The sequence below is a fragment of the Moschus berezovskii genome, chromosome 1 (assembly GCF_049115385.1).
Source record: "Moschus berezovskii isolate FMDL1 chromosome 1, NW_MosBer_1.0, whole genome shotgun sequence".
NCBI lineage: Eukaryota > Metazoa > Chordata > Mammalia > Artiodactyla > Moschidae > Moschus > Moschus berezovskii.
Window position 1 is genome coordinate 89,822,905 of NC_142460.1, and position 23,308 is coordinate 89,846,212.

The 23,308-nt window shown below is 40.2% G+C and overlaps 2 protein-coding genes across 3 annotated transcripts in view; both read right to left on the reverse strand.

Annotated features, from left to right (window-relative positions):
- Positions 1 to 23,308, reverse strand: part of MYLK (myosin light chain kinase) — a 292,274-nt gene that overhangs the window by 233,481 nt on the left and 35,485 nt on the right. For both annotated transcript variants that reach the window (XM_055396158.2, XM_055396005.2), the window contains exon 2: positions 4,115 to 4,281. The gene's annotated coding sequence lies outside the window, so the exon portion shown is untranslated. The remainder of the gene's footprint in view (positions 1 to 4,114; positions 4,282 to 23,308) is intronic.
- LOC129551555 (E2F-associated phosphoprotein-like) overlaps positions 1 to 23,308 on the reverse strand; it is a 56,892-nt gene that overhangs the window by 2,168 nt on the left and 31,416 nt on the right. Inside the window, exon 2 of the mRNA XM_055419622.2 lies at positions 15 to 88. Coding sequence (XP_055275597.2) covers positions 15 to 88 — 74 coding nt within the window. The remainder of the gene's footprint in view (positions 1 to 14; positions 89 to 23,308) is intronic.

Consider the following 23,308-nt stretch of genomic DNA (forward strand, 5'->3'; position numbering starts at 1 on the left):
GGGCAGGGGCCCACCTGCTCAAAGCCGGCTCCTCGTCGCTAGGCTCCTCCACTGCGTACGGGTCATAGTCGTCTTGGAGGCCAAAAGACTTTTTTTAAAAATTAAGTTACTCTAAAAGATAGTTGTTTAAAGTTAAAATAATAGTAATATACTATAGATATACAGGATACATAAAAGAAAAATATATGATAATAACACAAAAGTTGAGAGGGAAGGACTTGGAGTATAGTGTTTTAAGACTTTTATACAATAAGTGGTATATTATTTGAAGGTAGACTGTGATTAAAGATGTATATTGTACTGGGGCAGACACTAAAAAAATTTTTTAGGAAGTATAATCATTAAGTTAATGAAGATAAAAATAAATAATTAAAATTCTCAATTAATCCAAAGGCAGGTAGAGAAAGATAAAGGAACAAAGAAAAGATAGAACAAATGAAACAACTGCATGGCAGATTTTAATCCAACTATATCAATACTTCCTGGAGAAGGAAATGGCAACCCACCCCAGTATTCTTGCCAAGAGAATCCCATGGATAGAGGGCCCTGACAGGTTGTAGTCAATGGGGTCTGAAAAAGTCAGACACGACTGAGTGACGAACACACATATCAATAATTATATTAAATACCAATAGCCTAATCATGCCAATCAAAGATTATCAGATTAGATAAAAAAGCAAGACTCAATTATATGCTGTCTACAAGAGCCCACTTTAACTATAAAGATAGGGATAGGTTAACAACAAAAGGGAAAAATATTAAAAATGCAGTTCAATTCAGTCGCTCAGTCGTGTTTGACTCTTTCCCACCCTGTGGACTGCAGCATGCCAGGCTTCCCTGTCCATCACCAACTCCCAGAGCTGCAAGCACCAATCAAAAGAGAACTAAAATGGTTATATTAACACCATACAAATAGATTTCAGAACAAGGAATATTAGTAGTGATAAAGAAAGTAATTTCATGATGAAAAGGTTAATTCACTAACTAGAACACACCTAAATGTGTATGCATCTAACAACAGAGACCCAAAGTACATTATTCAAAAATTCTTAGAACTGAAAGGAGAACTAAGTAAATCTCTAACTGTATTTGGATACTTCAACACTCCTCTCTCGGTAACTGATTAAAAGAAAAAAAGTACACAGAGAAGAAGTAAAGATATAGTAGAACAGAACATCACTATCAACCTACATGACTGAATTGATACTACACCTAAAAGACAGAATACACATTCTTTTCAAGTACACATGAAGCATTTACCAAGATAAGCCATATTCTAGGCCACCAAGCAGAACTGAATCAATTTAAAAGAAATGAAATTGTATAGAAATGTTCTGTGATAATAATGAAACTAAATTAGAAGTTAATAACAAGAAGATTTCTGAAAAAGCCCTCAGATATTTGGATACTAAACACCACACTTCTAAATGACCCATAGATCAAAGAGGAAGTCACAAGGATATTTGAAAACACTTCAAATTGAATGATGTGGAAGCACAATACATCAAATTTGAGGAGATCCAGCTAAAGTAGCTAAAGTTTAAGAGGAAATTTGTAGCATCAAATGCTAATATCAGAATAAAAGAAAAGCCTCAAATCTATACATGTGTATGTGTATATATGGGCTTCCCTGGTAGCTCAGTGGTAAAGAATCTGCCTGCCAATGTAGGAGACATGGGTTCAGTCCCTGGGTCAGGAACATTCTGGAGAAGGAAATGGCAACCCTCTCCGGTATTCTTGCCTGGAGAATCCCATGGACAGAGAAGCCTGGCGGCTACAGTCCATGGGGTTGCAAAGAGCTGGATATGACTTAGCAACTAAACAACATGTGTGTATGTGTATATGTACATATATAAATATATATATATATATATATATCAGTTCAGTTCAGTTCAGTCGCTCAGTCGTGTCCGACTCTTTGCGACCCCATGAATCACAGCACGCCAGGCCTCCCTGTCCATCACCAATTCCCGGAGTTCACTCAAACTCATGTCCACAGAGTCGGTGATGCCATCCAGCCATCTCATTCTCTGTCGTCCCCGTCTCCTCCCACCCCCAATCCCTCCCAGCATCAGAGTCTTTTCCAGTGAGTCAACTCGTCGCATGAGGTGGCCAAAGTATTGCAGTTTCAGCTTTAGCATCAGTCCTTCCAATGAACACCCAGGACTGATCTCCTTTAGGATGGACTGGTTGGATCTCCTTGCAGTCCAAGGGACTCTCAAGAGTCTTCTCCAGCACCACAGTTCAAAAGCATCAATTCTTTGGCGGTCAGCTTTCTTCACAGTCCAACTCTCACATCCATACACGGGAAAAACCATAGCCTTGACTAGACGGACCTTGGTTGGCAAAGTAATGTCTCTGCTTTTTAATATGCTATCTAGGTTGGTCATATACTTACATAAATATAGACATACATCATTATCATGTGAGGTTTATCCTAGAAATGTAGGGTTGGTTCAATATTTGAAAATCAATCAGTGTAACTTATTAATCAACTGACTAGACAAAAAAACACTAGGTGATCATTTCATTAGATGGTGAAAACAAAAAAAGCACCTGACAAAATTCAAATTCCATGTATGGCTCTGAGCAACAGCTTTAGTCCAAATGCAAAACACCAGAAAGCTCTGCTTCTAAAAAAAGGTAAAAGGTTCTTACGGGATCCAGAAGTCCTCTTATAAGAAAGGTATCAGCTGACATTAAAAGACTGAGTATGACGGGACAGATACTTAGCAGAGTCTTCAAATATGCAATGAAATTATGTTCACGACAGAGTTGTTTCAGATAGAGCTGGTTACATACAGGCAGATTTATAATGAAAAAAAGTAGAGCTTCACTATTACTGGACCTCTGGGCAAAGCCCCATTTGAAGTGGAGTTATAGGGTTGGGATACTGTGGTGGAAGTGGAACGTGGCTCACCAGGGAGGGACTTGGGACCAGAATGAGTGACGGAATCTAGACTCTTCTATTGCCAGTTTAATAGCTCAAGTCTCAGTGAGTGACCCAAGGGTCAAAGCAGACCTGACTCTCAAGGGTCAAAGCAGACCTGAGTCTAGAAACCAAATTATCAAAGTTGAGCTGCAAAAATCCAGATGAATGTCAAGGGTACTTGAAGCCAAGAAAATTAGAAGAAACAATCGTCTCTCTTAACACATGCTTGCAAACTGGGGTACAATTTAAAGAAGCCAGATATGCAAGTGACAACACCTCATATGTTAGCATGGTTATAAGGCTCTGGTACCCTTCCCTGTGAGGTAGGATGAAAAAGCTGGGCCTTCTGAGTTATGGGACAGGACAAGGAAGAACGTATACATGGCTTGCTGTGAATAGACCCACGTTCTAACAGGCACAGGGCCATGGTGATTGGCTTTACAGGGAACTCAGCCCAGTTCCAGAATATCAGATTAACAGTATACCCAAGAAAGAAAAGGGCCAAAAAAGAAAGATGTCTCCGACTTCTTTGGGGTGACTATACGATATGATGGTTTGGTATATGTGCACATTGTGAAAATATAACCACAAACAATTAACACATCTGTCACCTCACAAAGTTACTGCGCATGTTTGTCTGTGGTGAAAACATTTAAGATCTATTTAAATTAGCTAATTTCAAGTATATAATACAATATTATTATTTTTTAATATTTATTTGGCCAAGCCAGGTGTTAGTTACAGCACTTGGGATCTTTAATTGTGGCAATGTGAACTCTTATTTGTGGCAGGTGGGATCTAGTTCCCTGACCAGGTATCAGACTTGGGCCCCCTGCACTGGGAGCAAGGCGTGTTAGTCACTGGAGCCCCAGGGAAGTCCGTATAATACAATGTTATTAACGACAGTCACTGTACCTTAGCTAGAGTCAGGTTATACATCAGGTCTCCAGAATTTATTCACCTTATAACTGAAAGTTTGTACCCTTTGACCAACATCTCCCCATTTTCCCACACAGTCCCCCTCCCCGCCATCCACTGGCAACCAAGATTCTCTGGTTCTGAGTTTTACTTTTTCAGATTCCACATATAATTAAGGTCATACAGTACAGGTTTCCCCTACTTTTTCAAAGTAGAGTATTTCTATGAAACCTTTAGTAAGCATAAAGCAAACAAATCAATTACCTTAAGAACACATCTTGCTAACAGATGCACAAAATTGAGATAAAGCACAGATGTTCACAGACAAAGTTCAAAGCAGCTTGATGCTGAGATGCTGAGTGCAGTTCCCGGGGTTGGAGCTTGTTTCCACTTTCACTGCTTGGGGTGTGTGCTGACTCTTGAACAGTTCACTGAAAAACAAACATGGGATATTTTCACTTTTTATAGAAGCAAAAATTGCCTTAGGATTTCTTGCAGTTAGCAATAACAGGTACTAATGTAGTTCTTTCATAGAGCAAAGTGGCGTAAGGGAAACTTTCAAAAATTGGGGAATACCATACAAGTTTCTCTTTGCCTAGCTTATTTCACCTAGCATAATATCCTCCAATTTCATCTATATTGTCACAAATGGAAGGATTTCCCTCTTTTTAATGGCTAAATACTATTCCACTCTGTGTGTGTCCAGTTTGCTTTATCCGTTTATCCTTCAACAAACACTCAGGTTGTTTCACAATCTTGGCTGGACTTATTGTGAATAACGCTGCAGTGAACAAGAGAATACAGGTATCTCTTTCAGATACTGAGTCCATTTCCTTTAGATAAATACCCAGAAGTAGGATTACTGGGTCATATGGTAGTTCCATTTTTAACTTTTTGAGGAAACTCCATATTGTTTTCCATAAAGGCTAAACCAATTTACATTCCCACCAACAAGTGTACAAGAGTTCCCTCTCCTCCATACCCTCACCAGCATTTATTACTTCTTGTGTTTTTTGGTTGGAGAAGACTCTTGAGAGTCCCTTGGACTGTAAGAAGGTCAAATCAGTAAGTCTTAAAGGAAATAAATTCTGAACATTCATTGGAAGGACTGATGCTGGAGCTGAGGTTTCAATACTTTGGCCACCTGATGCAAAGAAATGACTCATTAGAAAAGACCCTGATGTGTGGGAAAGATGGAAAACAGGAGGAGAAGGGGATGACAGAGGATGAGATGGTTGGATGGCATCACCAACTTGATGGATATGAGTTTGAGCAAGCTCCAAGAGTTGGTGATAGACAGGAAAGCTTGGTGTGCTGCAATCCATGGGGTCGCAAAGAGTTGGAAATAAACACGACTGAGTGAGTGAACTGGTCTTTTTGGTAACAGCCATCCTAACAGCTTTGAGGTGATATCTCAATGTGGTTTTGATTTGCATTCTGTTTCATTGACTATGCCAAAGCCTTTGACTGTGTGGATCACAATAAACTGTGGAACATTCTGAAAGAGATGGGAATACCAGACCACCTGACCTGCCTCTTGAGAAACCTGTATGCAGGTCAGGAAGCAACAGTCAGAACTGGTCATGGAACAACAGACTGGTTCCAAATAGGAAAAGGAGTGCGTCAAGGCTGTATATTGTCACCTTGCTTATTTAACATATATGCAGAGTACATCATGAGGAACGCTGGGCTGGAAGAAGCACAAGCTGGAATCAAGATTGCTGGGAGAAATATCAATAATCTCAGATATGCTGATGACACTACCCTTACGGCAGAAAGTGAAGAGGAACTCAAAAGCCTCTTGAAGAAAGTGAAAGAGGAGAGTGAAAAAGTTGGCTTGAAGCTCAACATTCAGAAAACAAAGATCATGGCATCTGGTCCCATCACTTCATGGGAAACAGATGGAAAAACAGTGGAAACAGTGTCAGACTTTATTTTTTTGGGCTCCAAAATCACTGCAGATGCTGATTGCAGCCATGAAATTAAAAGACGCTTACTCCTTGGAAGGAAAGTTATGACCAACCTTGATAATATATTAAAAAGCAGAGACACTACTTTGCCAACAAAGGTCCGTCTAGTCAAGGCTATGGTTTTTCCCGTGGTCATGTATGGATGTGAGAGCTGGACTGTGAAGAAAGCTGATCACCGAAGAATTGATGCTTTTGAACTGTGGTGTTGGAGAAGACTCTTGAGAGTCCCTTGTACCGCAAGGAGATTCAACCAGTCCATTCTAAGGGAGATCGATCCTGGGTGTTCATTGGAAGGACTGATGCTAAAACTGAAACTGCAATACTTTGGCCACCTCATGCGATGAGTTGACTCACTGGAAAAGACCCTGATGCTGGGAAAGGTTGGGGGCGGGAGGAGAAGGGGACGACAGAGAATGAGATGGCTGGATGGCATCAACGACTCTGTGGACATGAGTTTGAGTGAACTCCGGGAGTTGGTGATGGACAGGGAGGCCTGGTGTGCCGTGATTCATGGGGTTGCGGAGAGTCGGACACGACTCAGCGACTGAACTGAACTGAACTGAACTGACATCATGAGGAACGCTGGGCTGGAAGAAGCACAAGCTGGAATCAAGATTGCTGGGAGAAATATCAATAACCTCAGATATGCAGATGACACCACCCTTATGGCAGAAAGTGAAGAGGAACTCAAAAGCCTCTTGATGAAAGTGAAAGAGGAGAGTGAAAAAGTTGGCTTGAAGCTCAACATTCAGAAAACTAAGATCATGGCATCTGGTCCCATCACTTCACAGCAAATAGATGGGGAAACAGTAGAAACAGTGTCAGACTTTTGGGCTCCAAAATCACTGCGGATGCTGATTGCAGCCATGAAATTAAAAGACGCTTACTCCTTGGAAGGAAAGTTATGACCAACCTAGATAGCATATTAAAAAGCAGAGACATTACTTTGCCAACAAAGGTCCATCTAGTCAAGGCTATGGTTTTTCCAGCGGTCATGTATGGATATGAGAGTTGGACTGTGAAGAAAGCTGATCACTGAAGAATTGATACTTTTGAACTGTGGTGCTGGAGAAGACTCTTGAGAGTCCCTTGGACTGCAAGGAGATCCAACCAGTCCATCCTAAAGGAGATCAGTCCTGGGTGTTCATTGGAAGGACTGATGCTAAAGCTGAAACTCCAATACTTTGGCCACCTCATGCGAAGAGTTGACTCACTGGAAAAGACTCTGATGCTGGGAGGGATTAGGGGCAGGAGGAGAAGGGGACGACAGAGAATGAGATGGCTGGATGGCATCACTGACTCAATGGACATGAGTTTGAGTGAACTCCGGGAGTTGGTGATGGACAGGGAGGCCTGGCGTGCTGTGATTCATGGGGTCGCAAAGAGTTGGACGTGACTGAGCGTCTGAACTGAACTAAACTGAATGACTAGTGATGTTGAGCACCTTTTCAAATATCTCTTGGCCACTTAGATGTCATTTTTGGGAAAATGTCTATTCAAATCCCTTGCTCATTTTTTAATTGGAATACTTGATGTCCTTGTGGGGGCAGTTGTTTTGTTTTTGCTATTGAACTAGATATGCTTTCTTATATATTTTAGTTATTAATCCCCTTTAGATATATGATTTGCAAATATCTTCTCTCATTTTATAGGTTTCCTTTTCATTTCATTGCACATGGACAAGCAAAATTTTCCCTATACCATTTGTTGAAAAGACTCTTCTTTCTCCACTGGGTATTCTTGGACCCTTGTCAAAGATTAGTTGTTCGTCTACATGTGGCTATATTTCAGGGCTCTCTATTCTGTTCCATTGATACATGTCTGTTTTTATGCCAACACCATACTGTTTTGGAAGGGCTGATGCTGAAGCTGAAACTCCAATACTTTGACCACCTGATGTGATGTGCTGACTCATTGGAAAAGACCCTGATGCTGGGAAAGACTGATGGCAGGAGGAGAAGCTGATGACAGAGGATGCCTGGATGGCATCACTGACTCAATGGACATGAGTTTGAGCAAACTCTTGGAGACAGTGAAGGATAGGAAAGCCTGGCATGCTATACTCCACAGGGTCGCAAAGAGTCAGACATGACTGATTGAACAATAACAATGCTGTTTTGATTACTATAGCTTTCTAATATAGTTTGAAATCAAGAATTGCAATGCCTTCAGCTTTGTTCTTCTTTCTCAAGAGTGCTTTGGCTATTTAGAGTTTTTTGTGGTTCCATATACATTTTAGGATTGTTTGTTCTATTGATATTTCTATGAAAAATGTCATTGGAATTTTGATAGGAACTGCATTGAATTTGTAGATCACTTTGGGTGGTATGGATGATTTAATGATATTAATTCTTCCATTCCATGAATACGGGCTATCTTTCCATTTACTTGTGTCTTTTTAAATTTCTTTCATCGGTGTCTTACAGCATTCAGAGTATAGATCTTTCACCTCCCTGGTTAAATTTATTCATATGTATTTATTTATTTACTCTTCCTGATGCTATTATAAGTGGGATTGTTTCCTTAATTTCTTTTTGAGATAGTTCATTGTTGGTGCCTCCAGCTTCTGACACAGGTTTTAAAGAAGACTAATTCCTTCTGCAGCCCCTTTCCAAAGGCCACATCAATTCAGAGAGAAAAATCAAAACAAAAGCCCCCGAGTTAGAGACAGGAAGGAAGGGAAGCTATTCAAACTCCCTGTCCCTCTCCTCCATAGCACACAATAGTTGAATCCTCTACTAGAGAAGCATAGCTCCAAAAGAATCCCTCTGACCTGGTGTTTTCTGGTTTCAAAGCCTCTGTTTGATCACTGTCACTATGGCGACAAGTCTGGGATGCTCTGTTCTAAGTGAGGAAGCTTATCCCTTCAAATATGCTTCTTGAGTGAGCAACAAAGGAATGCACTGAACCTCAACTAATCTCATATTCTCCTGGGAGACCTCTCTCAAGAGGCACTTTCCCCGCTCTGTCCTCACAAACCTCCCAGGTTTAACACTATTCAGCCAATAACCACATTTACATAGAGATTTACAGTCTACTTTGACCCACATCTCCTCAATCAAGCCTGAAGAGTCCTCTTAAGTCACATGAGCCTCTTCTACAGCAACTAAACAAGGCCTTTGGTTTTAGGGAGCCCTTCCCCGGAAGGCTAGCAGACATGGGCCCTGTAACTGGGATGGGACCCAGGAAGGAGGGGTAGGAGGGCAGAGAGTTTATCCACATGACTTTTTCTTTTCCTCAGGGAAGAATCTGCAGAGGCTTGTAACCATGGCATGCCTGATGCCCACTCCCCCAAAGCTCTTCTCAGTCTGTTCCAGGCTGTTCTGACTTGGCTCATGTTCTACATCATTCCCAGCCCCAACTGTTCTAAGAGTGGCTGTCAGCTCTGGGGAATTTATCCTCCCTGACCTCAGATGGGTCTTCCTTAATTATGAGTTCTTAGAGTCAGCTGTGGCTTCCTATAACATAGACGTAAAAAGAAAATGTTCCTTTATTTTCCTTTATTTTCTCTCCTCTATGATATCATTCTCCTTCACTTCTAGTCATCACACATGTATGGGTTTGCCCCTCACTAAGCAACTGTCTGCAACACCAGCTGAGAGTCCTACAATTTAACTCAATTCTGACATTCTCTACTTGGAAAGAATATCAGATTCCACAGACTGCACCCACTTCATCTGGCAACTGCAAGTCTGGGTAGTTACCTGTACTGAGCAACTGGCTATAAGTCAGAGGTTCCCACACCTGCTCCTTAAGTTTGATCATTAGCTAGGAAAGCTCAGAGAACTCAAGAAAACAGTTTATTTATTAGATTAATAGTTTATTACATTGGCTATCAAAGAACATGGATAACCAGTCAGATGAAGAGATACATAGGGTGAGGTCCTGAACTGTCCCAAGCACAGGAGCTTCTGTCTCACGGAGTCTGGAGTATACCACCTTCCTGGCACATAGAAGAATCAACCTAGGAGCTCTTCAAACACCATCCTTTTGGATTCTTATGGAGGCTTCCTATCATAGGCATGATTGATCACATCATTGGCCATTGGTGATTAAATCATTCTCTAGCCCTTCTCCCCTCCCCAGAGGTCAGGAAGTAGAACTGAAAGTTCCAACTCTAACCACCTGGCTGGTTCTGCTGGCAACTAGTCCTCTTCCAGTGGCCTTCTAGGGGCTTTCCAATAATCACCTCATGAATATATGCTCAGTGGTCAAAAGAGGCTCGTTATGAATAGCAAAAAACACCTATTTCCTCTTTATGCTCTAGAGCTATTTAAGGAGTTAAGAACAAAAGATGTGCATATAGCTCTTAGCACTTAAGAAATTACAATGGTTTTAAGAGCTAATTCCAGAAAACATGACACATTTATTACATCAGAGTATCACAATAGTGCTGTACTGTGCTTAGTCACTCAGTTGTGTCCAACTCTTTGCGACCACATGGACTGTAGCCCACCAGGCTCCTTTGTCCATGGGGATTCTCCAGGCAAGAATATTGGAGTGGGTTGCCATGCCCTCCTCTAGGGGATCTTCCCAACACAGGGATCGAACCCAGGTCTCCTGCACTGCCAGCAGATTCTTTACCATCTGAGACACCAGGGAAGCCCATAACTCTTAATAGTTTTATAACACTGGGGAAGTAATTTAACCCTTTTTAAAAATTTTATTTTTAATTGGGGGATAATTACAATATAGTGATGGTTTCTACCTTTCTAAGCCTGATACCTCCTCTGTAAGATGGGAACAAATACATCTATCCAGTGGGTTTGATGATAAGGACTGAGGACCAGACGTCTTCTACAACACTTAGTTCCTTCTCAACCTAGCTCACTCTGCCCTCAGGGCGTAGGAAGTCTCTAACCTCTTCAGTTCAGTTCAGTTCAGTCGCTCAGTCGTGTCCGACTCTTTGCGACCCCATGAATCACAGCACGCCAGGCCTCCCTGTCCATCACCAACTCCCGGAGTTCACTCAAACTCATGTCCATCAAGTCGGTGATGCCATCCAGCCATCTCATTCTCTGTCGTCCCCTTCTCCTCCTACCCTCAATCCCTCCCAGCATCAGACTCTTTTCCAGTGAGTCAACTCTTCGCATGAGGTGGCCAAAGTATTGGAGTTTCAGCTTTAGCATCAGTCCTTCCAATGAACAACCAGGACTGATCTCCTTTAGAATGGACTGGTTGGATCTCCTTGCAGTCCAAGGGACTCTCAAGAGTCTTCTCCAACACCATAGTTCAAAAGCATCAATTCTTCGGCAATCAGCTTTCTTGTTTAACTTATATGCAGAGTACATCATGAGAAATGCTGGGTTGGAGGAAGCACAAGCTGGAATCAAGATTGCTGGGAGAAATATCAATAACCTCAGATATGCAGATGACACCACTCTTATGGCAGAAAGTGAAGAGGAACTAAAAACCTCTTGATGAAAGTGAAAGAGGAGAGTGAAAAAGTTGGCTTAAAGCTCAACATTCAGAAAACTAAGATCATGGCATCTGGTCCCATCACTTCATGGGAAATAGATGGAGAAACAGTGGAAACAGTGTCAGACTTTATTTTTGGGGGGCTCCAAAATCACTGCGGATGCTGATTGCAGCCATGAAATTAAAAGACGCTTACTCCTTGGAAGGAAAGTCATGACCAACCTAGATACCATATTAAAAAGCAGAGACATTACTTTGTCAACAAAGGTCTGTCTAGTCAAGGCTATGGTTTTTCCAGTGGTCATGTATGGATATGAGAGTTGGACTCTGAAGAAAGCTGATCACCAAAGAATTGATGCTTTAGGAAGGTTCATAACAGAAAGGTAAAAGATGTATCAACCTCTCATTAACTTCTGTAGCTTCTGTTTTGCGGTGTAAAAATCATTTCTGGGTGATGTGTAATTCTTTCCCTTCAGTTTTCAAAACAAACAAATAAGGGAAGCTGTTCAACTTCATTTGTTTTTATTATGAGAGGCATTGAAGTAAGAACAAAGATTATTCTAGGAGGTAAAACTTCTGGGTTCCAGTCACCCCTGCTCACTGAGTTCCTCAGCCTCTTTAGTCTACAGAAGTTTCTTTCTAAATAACTCCTTTGCCTTACCTCCCAGAGGAAAGTGGCTGGATAGGTTGCTCCATTAGAGGCCCTTTCCACTGTAAGATCTCCCTTAAGGGAATACCAAACATAAAATGGGAATAAATCAGACTTTGCTGAGAGACTGGTCTTGCCCTCTAGGAGTATTCTAAAATCAAGCCCCACTTCTTAAAATAAACATTTCATTTGGAAATAATTTTAGATTTTCAGAAAAGTTGCTAAGATGATGCAGAGAGTTCCTTTAACTAATTTCCCCTAATGATAACATCTCACATTTCCATGGTACATTTGTTAGAACTACAAAACCAACATTAGTACACTATTATTTACTAAATTCCAGACTTTATTTGGATTTCACCACTTTATCCACTAATGTCCTTTTTTCTGTTCCTGGATCCAGTCCAGGATACCTCATTGCATTTAGGATAAAATATCTTTTAAATGGTGAAAGATTTCCAACATAGAGACAAACAGAACTTCAGTAAAAAGAACATCAGAAACACTTGATGCTCTTTTTGAGCCCTTTCTTCCCATTTTCAAGCCCTTTCCTTTCTCCCTAGAGAATCACCATCACAAACCTATTGTTTATCATTCCCAGGCACGTTTGCATGGATTCCTAAATGTATACATATATATAAACATAATAAACACTATATAGTGTTGTTTTCCAGACTTTAAAACTTACGTAAACATTATTCTTTTTGCATCCTTCCATAACTTGTTTTTTCATTCAACACTGTTTTTTCATTCAATATTGTTTCTGTTAGGAAATAAAATGATAGTTCTTTCAACTGCTATACATAATATGTACAGTATTTCATTCTATGAGTACACCACTATTATCATATACCTACTGATAGACATTTAAACCATTTCCCCTCCACCCCCCCTTTTTTTTTGCTGCTGAAATAGACACTTTAATGCATGTTTGCTGATGCACATAAGACTCTATCTAGGACTAGAATTTCTAGGTTAAAGGTATAACCAAATTGTTTTTTAAAGCTGTTGTACTGATCTACACTCCTTTCAGAGGTGAGTCTGTTGCTCCACTTCCTCATCCTTACTTGGAAGTGCATTCATTTTATAAATTAATTGGGAGAGAATTGGACTCTTTATGATGAGTCTTCCAGTTCAAGAACACAGCAAGTTTCTTTTTATTAAGGCTTTTTTTTTTCCTTTTAATAACTGCAATTTCTCCAAAAATATTCCTGTACATATTTTGGTTAGGCATACGTTTAGGCATCTTGAGGCTTTTATTACTATTGAAAAATAGAATAGAATTTTTTAAAAATAGAATTTTTTAAATTAATTTTTCTAATTGGCTATTACTGGTGAATAAGATTTTGATATGTTGATTTTGTCTCTAGGGAAACTGGCAAGTTCTTACTATATATTTTCCACTTATAGACCTCAAGAAAGTCAATTATATGCAAATAAGGACATACCTTTCAATATTCACATCATTTTTCTTATTTTATTGCATTGGTTAGAATCTCCTGTACAGTGCTAAATAAAAATGGCAAGAAAGGGCATCTTAATCTTTTTTGTGTCTTTAATGAAAAGAAGCCAAGAGTCTTATTGTAAGGATAGTTTTTGCTGGACTATTTTGATAGCTTCTCTTTATCAAGTTAAGGAAATTCCCTTCTAAGTTTCCTGAAAAGTCTATTCAATCATGAATAAAGCACTAAATTATGACAACTGCTTCTTCTGTATCTTATAGATTTTAGGCATTAACTGATCCGATAATATGATTTATTACATTAACACATTTTCTGATGTTGGATCATTCTTAATTTCATGCATAAACTCTACTTGAAACAGATTAACAAATATTTCATAAGAATTTATGTTCATAAATTGGATTGGTCTGTAATTTTCCTTTCTTGTATTCTTGTCTGGTTCATGTATTTAGGTCATATTGTCATTGTAAATGTAAGTGAAAGTGAAAGTTGCTCAGTTATGTCCAATTCTTTGTGACCCCATGAACTATACAGTCCATGAAATTTTAGGCCAGAATACTGAAGTGGGTAGCCGTTCTCTTCTCCAGGGGATCTTCCCAACCCAGGGATGGAACCCAGGTCTCCCACATTGCAGGCGGATTCTTTACCAGCTGAGTCACCAGGGAAGCTTTTCCTAATTTTCCATTTTTTTAAACAGTTTGTTAATATTAGGATTATCTACTTCTTTGAAGTTGAATAAAGTTTAGATGTAAATCACCTAAGTATGATATTTTGAGGTGAGGAAGTCTTGGTTATTAGTTTAAGTTCTTTAATGATTTTTGCTTTATTGGTATTTTCTGTATTTTTTGAAGTAATTTTGGCAAAAAAATATTTACCTAGAAAACCATGTCTTCTCCCAACCCAAATTTTGGCATAAAATTCTTCAGAATATAATCTTATGAGCGACTTCACTTTCACTTTTCACTTTCATGCACTGGAGAAGGAAATGGCAACCCACTCCAGTGTTCTTGCCTGGAGAATCCCAGGGACGGCGGAGCCTCGTGGGCTGCAGTCTATGGGGTCGCACAGAGTCGGACACGACTGAAGAGGCTTAGCAGCAGCAGCAGCAGCATACTTCCATAGTTATAGTTCCCTTTCTTCCAAAATATTATTTGTGGCTCTTTTTTTGAATTAAAAAACAATTAGGGATTAATCAATTTTATAACTCCTCTAAATTACTTTCTATATCATTTTGTTTGTTTTCTTAGTGTCCTTCTACTTTTCTAAAGGTTTATTTTCTTTCTTGTCAATCTTCTTGAGATAGACATGTACAGGCAATAATAGATGTCTCCACAGTATGTATAATCCCTTTGTTCTTTTTTTTTTTCCCAAAATTTATTTATTTATTTATTTATTTTTGCATTTCAATAGTTTAATATGAACAATCAGAACTAATTAACAGTATAACAATATTTTACAACTGAAATAATTAAAATAAACTATAAAATTACTACATAAAACAGGTCTGATCTAGCTTATTTACTTTCTGTAATCTCTTCAGTGCTGCAAAACCATTTCTTTCTTTTTTTTTTTCATGTTTTAATAAACACTTCGTCTTTTTGTATTGCTTTCTTTTTCATCACAATAATAGAAATATAACACCATATATCACTGTAAAACACATTTCCACATAAATGCTGATAAGCACAAAATATTTTTCATCATTTATATTTTAACTGTAATAATATATGGCAGGATTAAAGCTGCATCCATCATGTGTCTAACTAACCTTGCTGTAATGAATTTTTAAATGTAATGGTTTCTGTCGCAAAGTAAAATCGTACATAATGTCTAGTGACACAGTACGCTGGTGGATGGGTGGTTTTGAAAAATGGAAATGCAATTTCATTTTTAATTAGATTTATAAACTTCACCACCTCCACCTCCAGCCAGCTTCCCAACCCTCCCTCCCACCACCATTATTTATTTATTTATTGTTTTAAATGAGGCTTCTAATTAATGTTTGACAGAGCTGATTCAAGTTGAACAGACGAAATTTCTTTAAACAAACTTACTTATACTCGAGTCCTTTAAAAACTTAATAGCATTTATACATTGAAGGTATTTGATTTTCTTGTAACTAGCACTTCAAATGCAACAAGCATTTGAAGCAACAAGCATTTGACCCAACAAGTAAAACTTTCTACAGTTAATAACTTTTATAAATAAAATAAATGTACAGTGAATAAGTTCTCTGAAATATTTCAATATTTCTGCAGGTTTAGTAACATCATAAAATACATTTCAACTAAAATTCACAAATCTAAAAACCTGTTAGGCATTTTTAGGCGTTTTAAGTTGGAAATGAAGACCAATGTTACATCGTAATATGCCAATTACAAATAGTACTTCAAATAGCAAACACTACAGTTTGTCCCAAACTTTAAAAACTATTCATGAACTCAACACTGAACTATTGATGGCTATGAGAATTGTTTCCTAGCCTTTTTGAAAATTTCAACCCATTTACGTTTAAGGTAATTATTGATAAGTACGATCCCGTAGCCATTTTCTTTATTGCTTTGGGTTCAAGTTTATACACTCTTTCTGTGTTTCCTGTCTATAGAAGATCCTTTAGCATTTGTTGGAGAGCTGGTTTGGTGATGCTGAATTCCCTCAGCTTTTGCTTGTCTGTAAAGCTTTTGATTTCTCCTTTATATTTGAATGAGATCCTTGCTGGGTATAGTAATCTGGGCTGTAGGGTATTTTCTTTCATCACTTTAAGTATATCTTGCCACTCCCTTCTGGCCTGAAGAGTTTCTGTTGAAAGATCAGCTGTTATCCTTATGGGAATCCCCTTATGCGTTATTTGCTGCTTTTCCCTTGCTGCTTTTAATATTTGTTCTTTCTGTTTGATCTTTGTTAATTTGATTAATATGTGTCTTGGAGTATTTCGCCTTGGGTTTATCCTGTTGGGGACTCTCTGGGTTTCTTGGACTTGGGTGATTATTTCTTTCCCTATTTTAGGGACGTTTTCAACTATTATCTCCTCAAGTATTCTCTCATGGTCTTTCTTTTTGTCTTCTTCTTCTGGGACTCCTATGATTCGAATGTTGGAGCGTTTAACATTGTCCCAGAGGTCTCTAATATTGTCCTCATTTCTTTTAATTCGTTTTTCTTTTTTCCTCTCTGTTTCATTTATTTCTACAATTCTATCTTCTAGTTCGCTTATCCTGTCTTCTGCCTCTGTTATTCTACTGTTTGTTCCCTCCAGAGTGTTTCTGATCTCATCCATTGCATTATTCATTGTATATTGACTCTTTTTTATTTCTTCTAAGTCCTTATTAAATCTTTCTTCCATCTTCTCAATCCTTTTCTCCAGGTTATTTACCTGTAACTCCATTTTGCTTTCAAGATTTTGAATCATTTTCACCATCAAAATTTGAAATTCTTTATCAGGTAAATTCCCTATATCTTCTTCTTTTGTTTGTGTTGGTGGGCAATTATCTTGTTCCTTTACTTGCTGGGTATTTCTCTGCCTCTTCATCTTGCTTATATTGCTTTGCCTGGGGTGGCCTTTCCCTCTTCTTGCAGTTTGTGGAGTTCTCTTTATTATGTAGTTTCTTCGCTGTGTGTGGGGTTGGACGGGTGACTTGTCCGGGTTCCCTGGTTAGGGAAGCATGTGTCAGTGTTCTGGTGGGTGGAGCTGGATTTCTTCTCTCTCCTTTAGAAGACAATGGGCTGTTTTTCTGGGAGCCTGATGTCCTCTGCCAGTATTCAGAAGTTGTTTTGTGGACTTTACTCCGCGTTCAAATGTTCTTTTGATGAATTTGTGGAGGAGAAAGTGGTCTCGCCGTCTTATCCCTCCGCCATCTTGTTCCTTCCTCCCCAGAACACTGGATTCTTATATTCCACTTGGTCGTGGAGTATCTCTTTCCAGCTGCTCCAGCAAGGCGCAGCCACTGTACCTTACCTTGGACGAGGGGTATCTCCTGAAGGCCGCCCCTCCTGCTTTGAATGTGGATCAGCTCCTCTCGGCCCTCCGGTGCCCAAGAAGCCACCGCCTCCTGGACGTGGTACAGCTCCTCGCGGCCACTGCCCTAACCCTGGGCGCAGGGTAGCTCCTCTCAGCCACGATTCTGCACGTGGTCGGTTGCACCAGAGCCAGGCGTCTCTCACGTCTGCGCCGCCGGAGCCGGGTGTCTCTCCAACCCCCTTTGTTCTTTATTAGCATAATCCTTATTTAGTTTTGGAAAGTAACATGCCAAACAAAAAAACTATATTTTTCAGACTCCGTTATAGCTAGGAAATGCCATATGACATACTTCTTACCAATGACATATAAGTGGAAGTTACTGGGTAGGGTTTCCAGTAATACTCTGTAATTAAAGATATTCTTCCTTGAGAACCCCATGAACAGTATGAAAAGGCAAAAAGATAGGACAGTGAAAGATGAACTCCCCAAGTTGGTAGGTGCCCAATATGCTACTGGAGAAGAATGGAGAAATAGCTCCAGAAAGAATGAAGAGGCTGAGCCAAAGTGAAAACAACATGCAATTGTGGATGGGACTAGTGTGGAAGTGAAGTCCGATGCTGTAAAGAACAATATTGCATATGAACCTGGAATGTTAGGTCCATGAATCAAAGTAAATTGGAAGTGATCAAATAAGAGAGGGCAAGAGTGAACATCGACATTTTAGGAATAAGTGATCTGAAATGCACTAGCATGGGCGAATTTAATTCAGATGACCATAATATATACTACTGTGGGTAAGAATCCCTTAGAAGATATGGAGTAGCTCTCATAGTCAACAAAAGAGTCCAAAATGCACTACTTGGGTGCAATCTCAAAATGATAGAATGATCTCTGTTCATTTCTAAGACAAACCATTCAAGATCACAGTAATCCGAGTCTATGTCCCAACAACTAATGCCAAAGAAGCTGAAGTTGAATGGTTCTATAAAGACCTATAAGACCTTTTAGAACTAACACACAAAAAAAGGTGTCCTTTTCAACATAGGGAACTGGAATGCAAAATTAGGAAGTTGAGAGATACCTGGAATAACAGGTAAGTTTGGCCTTGAAATACAAAATGAAGCAGGGCAAAGGCTTACAGAGTTTTACCAAGAGAACACACTGGTCATAGCAAGTGTGTTGCTTACAACAATACAATAGACGACTCTATGCATGGACATTACCAGAAGGTCAATACCGAAATCAGATTGATTATATTCTTTTCAGCCAAAGATGGAGAAGCTCTATACGGTCAGCAAAAACAAGACCAAGAGCTGACTGTGGCTCAGATTATGAACTCCATATTGAAAAATTCAGATGCAAATTGAAGAGAGTAGGGAAAACCACTAGTCAGGTATGACCTAAATCAAATCCCTATGATTATACAGTGAAAGTAACAAACAGATTCAAGGAATTAGATCTGATAGAGTGCCTGAAGAACTATGGACAGAAGTTCGTAACATTGTACAGGAGGCAGTGATCAAAACCATCCCCAAGAAAAAGGAATGCAGAAAGGCAAAATGGTTGTCTGAGGAGGCCTTACAAGTAGCTGAAAAAAGAAGAGAAGCAAAAGGCAAAGGAGGAAAGGAAAGATATATCCATCTGAATGCAGAGTTCCAAAGAATAGCAAGGAGAGACAAGAAAGCCTTCCTCAGTGATTAATGCAAAGAAATAGAGGAAAGTAATAGAATCAGAAAGACTAGAGATCTCTTCAAGAAAATTAGAGATATCAAGGGAAAATTTCATGCAAAGATGGGCTCAATAAAGGACAGAAATGGTATGGACCTAACAGAAGCAGAAGATAATAAGAAGAGGTGGCAAGAATACACAGAAGAGCTATATAAAAAATATCTTCATGACCCAGATAATCATGATCAATGGTGTGATCACTCACCTAGAGCCAGACATCTTGGAGTGTGAAGTCAAGTGGGCCTTAGGAAACATCACTATGAACAAAGCTAGTGGAGGTGATGGAATTCTATCTGAGCTATTTCAAACCCTAAAAGATGATGCTGTGAAAGTGCTGCACTCAGTATGCCAGCAAATTTGGAAGACTGAGCAGTGGCCACAGAACTGGAAAAGGTCGGTTTTTATTCCAATCCCAAAGAAAGGCAATGCCAAAGAATGCTCAAACTACCACACAATTGCACTTATCTCACATGCTAGCAAAGTAATGCTCAAAATTCTCCAAGCTAGGCTTCAATAGTACATGAACCAAGAACTTCTAAATGTTCAAACTGGATTTAGAAAAGGCAGAGGAACCAGAGGTCAAATTGCCAACATCCGCTGGATCATAGAAAAAGCAAGGGAATTCCAGAAAAACATCTACGTCTGCTTCATTGACTACTCTAAAGCCTTTGACTGTGTGGATCACAAAAAAATGTGGAAAATTCTTAAAGAGATGGGAATACCAGACCACCTTACCTGCTTCCTGAGAAACTTGTATTCACATCAAGAAGCAACAGCTAGAACCGGACATGGAACAACAGATTGGTTCAAAATTGAAAAAGGAGTATGTCAAGGCTGTATATTATCACCCTGATTATTTAACTTACATGCACAGTACATCATGCGAAATGCTAAGCTGGATGAAGCACAAGCTGGAATCAAGATTGCAGGGAGAAATATCAATAACTTAAGATAGTCAGATGACACCACCCTTATGGCAGAAAGCAAACAGGAACTAAAGAGCCTTTTGATGAAAATGAAAGAGGAGAGTGAAAAAACAGGCTTAAATCTCAACATTCATAAAACAAAGATCATGGCATCTGGTCCCATCACTTCATGGCAAATAGATGGGGAAACAATTTAGGCAGTGACAGATTTTATTTTCTTGGGCTCCAAAATCACTGCAAATGGTAACTGCAGCCATGAAGTAAAAAGTTTGCTCCTTGGAAGAAAAGATATGAGAAACCTAGACAGCATATTAAAAAGCAGAAACATTGCTTTGCCGACAAAACCACGTATAGTCAAATCTATACCAGTCAATTGATCCAACCAGGATCAATCCAATCAGTCCATCCTAAAGGAAATCAGTCTCGAATATTCACTGGAAGGACTGATGATGAAGCTGAAGCTTCAATACTTTGGCCACCTGATGAGAAGAACTGACTCATTGGAAAAGACCCTGATGCTGGGAAAAATTAAAGGCAGGAGGAGAAGAGAACAACAGAGGATGAGATGGTTGGATGGCATCACGGACTAGATGGACATGGGTTTGAGCAAACACTGGGAGTTGATGAATGACAGGGAAGCCTGGTATGCTGCAGTTCATGGTGTTGCAAAGAGTCACACACGACTGAGCAACTGAACTGAACTGTAAGACAGCAAATTCAGTTGGTATATGCTTCTTTCATAACCTGTCATTTTTTCCCCCATCATGTCTGGAATGTGCATATAAAACTGGAAGTAAAGCAACCACCTTACAACCATGAGGCAGCAAGTTTCAGTATAAAAGCTAAGTTTAGATGAGTCAAAAGTTAGAAGAGCCAGGGTCAACATGGCGATATGGAACCTCCACATCTGCTTTGAACTATACCTCCAAATGAATCAAGTCCCTCCTAAAATTGTGTTCCTCTGAGACAAGAGGGAAGAGGTCAGGGCACAGCTGAAACCATGCATCTCAGATTGGAACTTGAACCCATGGTTTTTTAACAAGGTCATACACCTGGTTTCAGGGTTTACTGAAGCTCAAGTTATTGATGTCTCATTGCAGAAAAACTTCAGTGAGACACAAAGTGATAGGTGAGAAATGGGTTTATTTAGAGAGAAATTCACTCCACAGACAGAGTGTGGGTCATCTCAGAAGGTGAGAACAACTCTGAAATATGGTGTGGTTAGTTTTTATGGGCTGGGTAATTTCATAGGCTAAGGAGTGGGAGGATTATTCCAGCTATTTTAGGGAAGGGGGGTACTTCCAGGAATTGGGCCAACACACAACCTAGATAGTATATTAAAAAGCAGAGACATTACTTTGCCAACCAAGGTCCGTCTAGTCAAGGCTATGGTTTTTCCTGTGGTCATGTCTGGATGTGAGAGTTGGACTGTGAAGAAAGCTGATTGCTGAAGAATTGATGCTTTTGAACTGTGGTGCTGGAGAAGACTCTTGAGAGTCCCTTGGACTGCAAGGAGATCCAACCAGTCCATTCTGGAGGAGATCAATCCTGGGTGTTCATTGGAAGGACTGATGCTAAAGCTGAAACTCCAATACTTTGGCTGCCTCATGCGACGAGTTGACTCACTGGAAAAGACTCTGATGCTGGGAAGGATTGGGGGTGGGAGGAGAAGGGGACGACAGAGAATGAGGTGGCTGGATGGCATCACCGACTCAATGGACATGAGTTTGAGTGAACTCCGGGAGTTGGTGATGGACAGAGAGGCCTGGTGTGCTGTGATTCATGGGGTTGCAGAGTCGGACACGACTGAGCGACTGAACTGAACTGAAGGAATGGGAGGATTATTCCAGCTATTTTAGGGAAGGGGAGGGGATTTCCAGGAATTGGGCCAACACACACTTTTTGATCTTAGATGGCTGCCTTCAGAACTGTCATGGCACTGGTGGGTGTGTCACTCAGCTTGCTAATGTGTTACAATGAGTGTATACTGAGGCTCAAGGTCTAGTGGATGTCTGCCATCTTGGACTTATTTGGTTCGAATCAGTTTATGTCTTGTCCGTGGGCTATGTCATTCTTTTAAAGTTTGTGTCCTGACCCCTTTCCTTCTGTTTCAGAACTATTAAAAGATGACACAACCATTAAGAAGAGAATATGAGTGAGGTATACATATATACAGGCTTCCCTGGTAGCTCAGCTGGTAAAGAATCCACCTGCAGTGCAGAAGATCCCCTGGAGAAGGGCTAGACTACCAACTCCAGTATTCTTGGGCTTCCCTGATGGCTCAGATGGTTAAGAATTTGCCTGCAATTCAGGAGACCTCAGTTCAATCCCTGGGTTGGGAAGATCACCTGGAGGAAGGCATAGAAACCCACTCTAATATTCTTGCCTGGAGAATTGTCATGGACAGAGGAGCCTGGTGGGCTATAGTCTATGGGGTCACAGCGTCAGACACGACTGAGTGACTAAGCACAGCATAGCATACATATATCTGGCTGATTCCTGTTGATGTATGGTAGAAACCAATACAACACTGTATAACAATTATCCTCCAATTAAAAAAAAAAAAGAACAGAATATGACAAAACTGGTTAGAACCTATTAGGCCCAAGATGGTGGAAGAGTCAAACTTCAATAGACCTTGAGCCTCATTATATGCTCACTGTAATACAATCAGTTCAGTTCAGTCGCTCAGTGGTGTCCGACTCTTTGTGACCCCATGAATCACAGCACGCCAGGCCTCCCTGTCCATCACCAACTCCCGGAGTTCACTCAAACTCATGCCCATCGAGTCGGTGATGCCATCTAGCCATCTCATTCTCTGTCATCCCCTTCTCCTCCTAATACATTAGCATTTGCTAAATTACGCATCCACAGGTGCCATATCAGTTCTGAAGCTGTACATGAAAGGCCAAAAAGTGGGTAGTAGCCCAATTCCTGGAAATCCCCACTCCTTGCACAATATAGCTGAAATAACCCACCCACAAGAAAGAAAAGCTTTTTTGATTAAACGGAGAGATCACCTGAGCCACTCTAAACCAAAAAGACCACCTCAGTTCAGTTCAGTTCAGTCGCTCAGTCGTGTCCGACTCTCCCCGACCCCATGAATCACAGCACGCCAGGCCTCCCTGTCCATCACCAACTCCCGGAGTACACTCAAACTCATGTCCACAGAGTCGGTGATACCATCCAGCCACCTCATTCTCCGCCGTCCCCTCCTCCCGCCCCCAACCTTTCCCAGCATCAGAGTCTTTTCCAGTGAGTCAACTCGTCGCATGAGGCGGCCAAAGTATTGGAGTTTCAGCTTTAGCATCAGTCCCTCCAATGAACATCCAGGATTGATCTCCCTTAG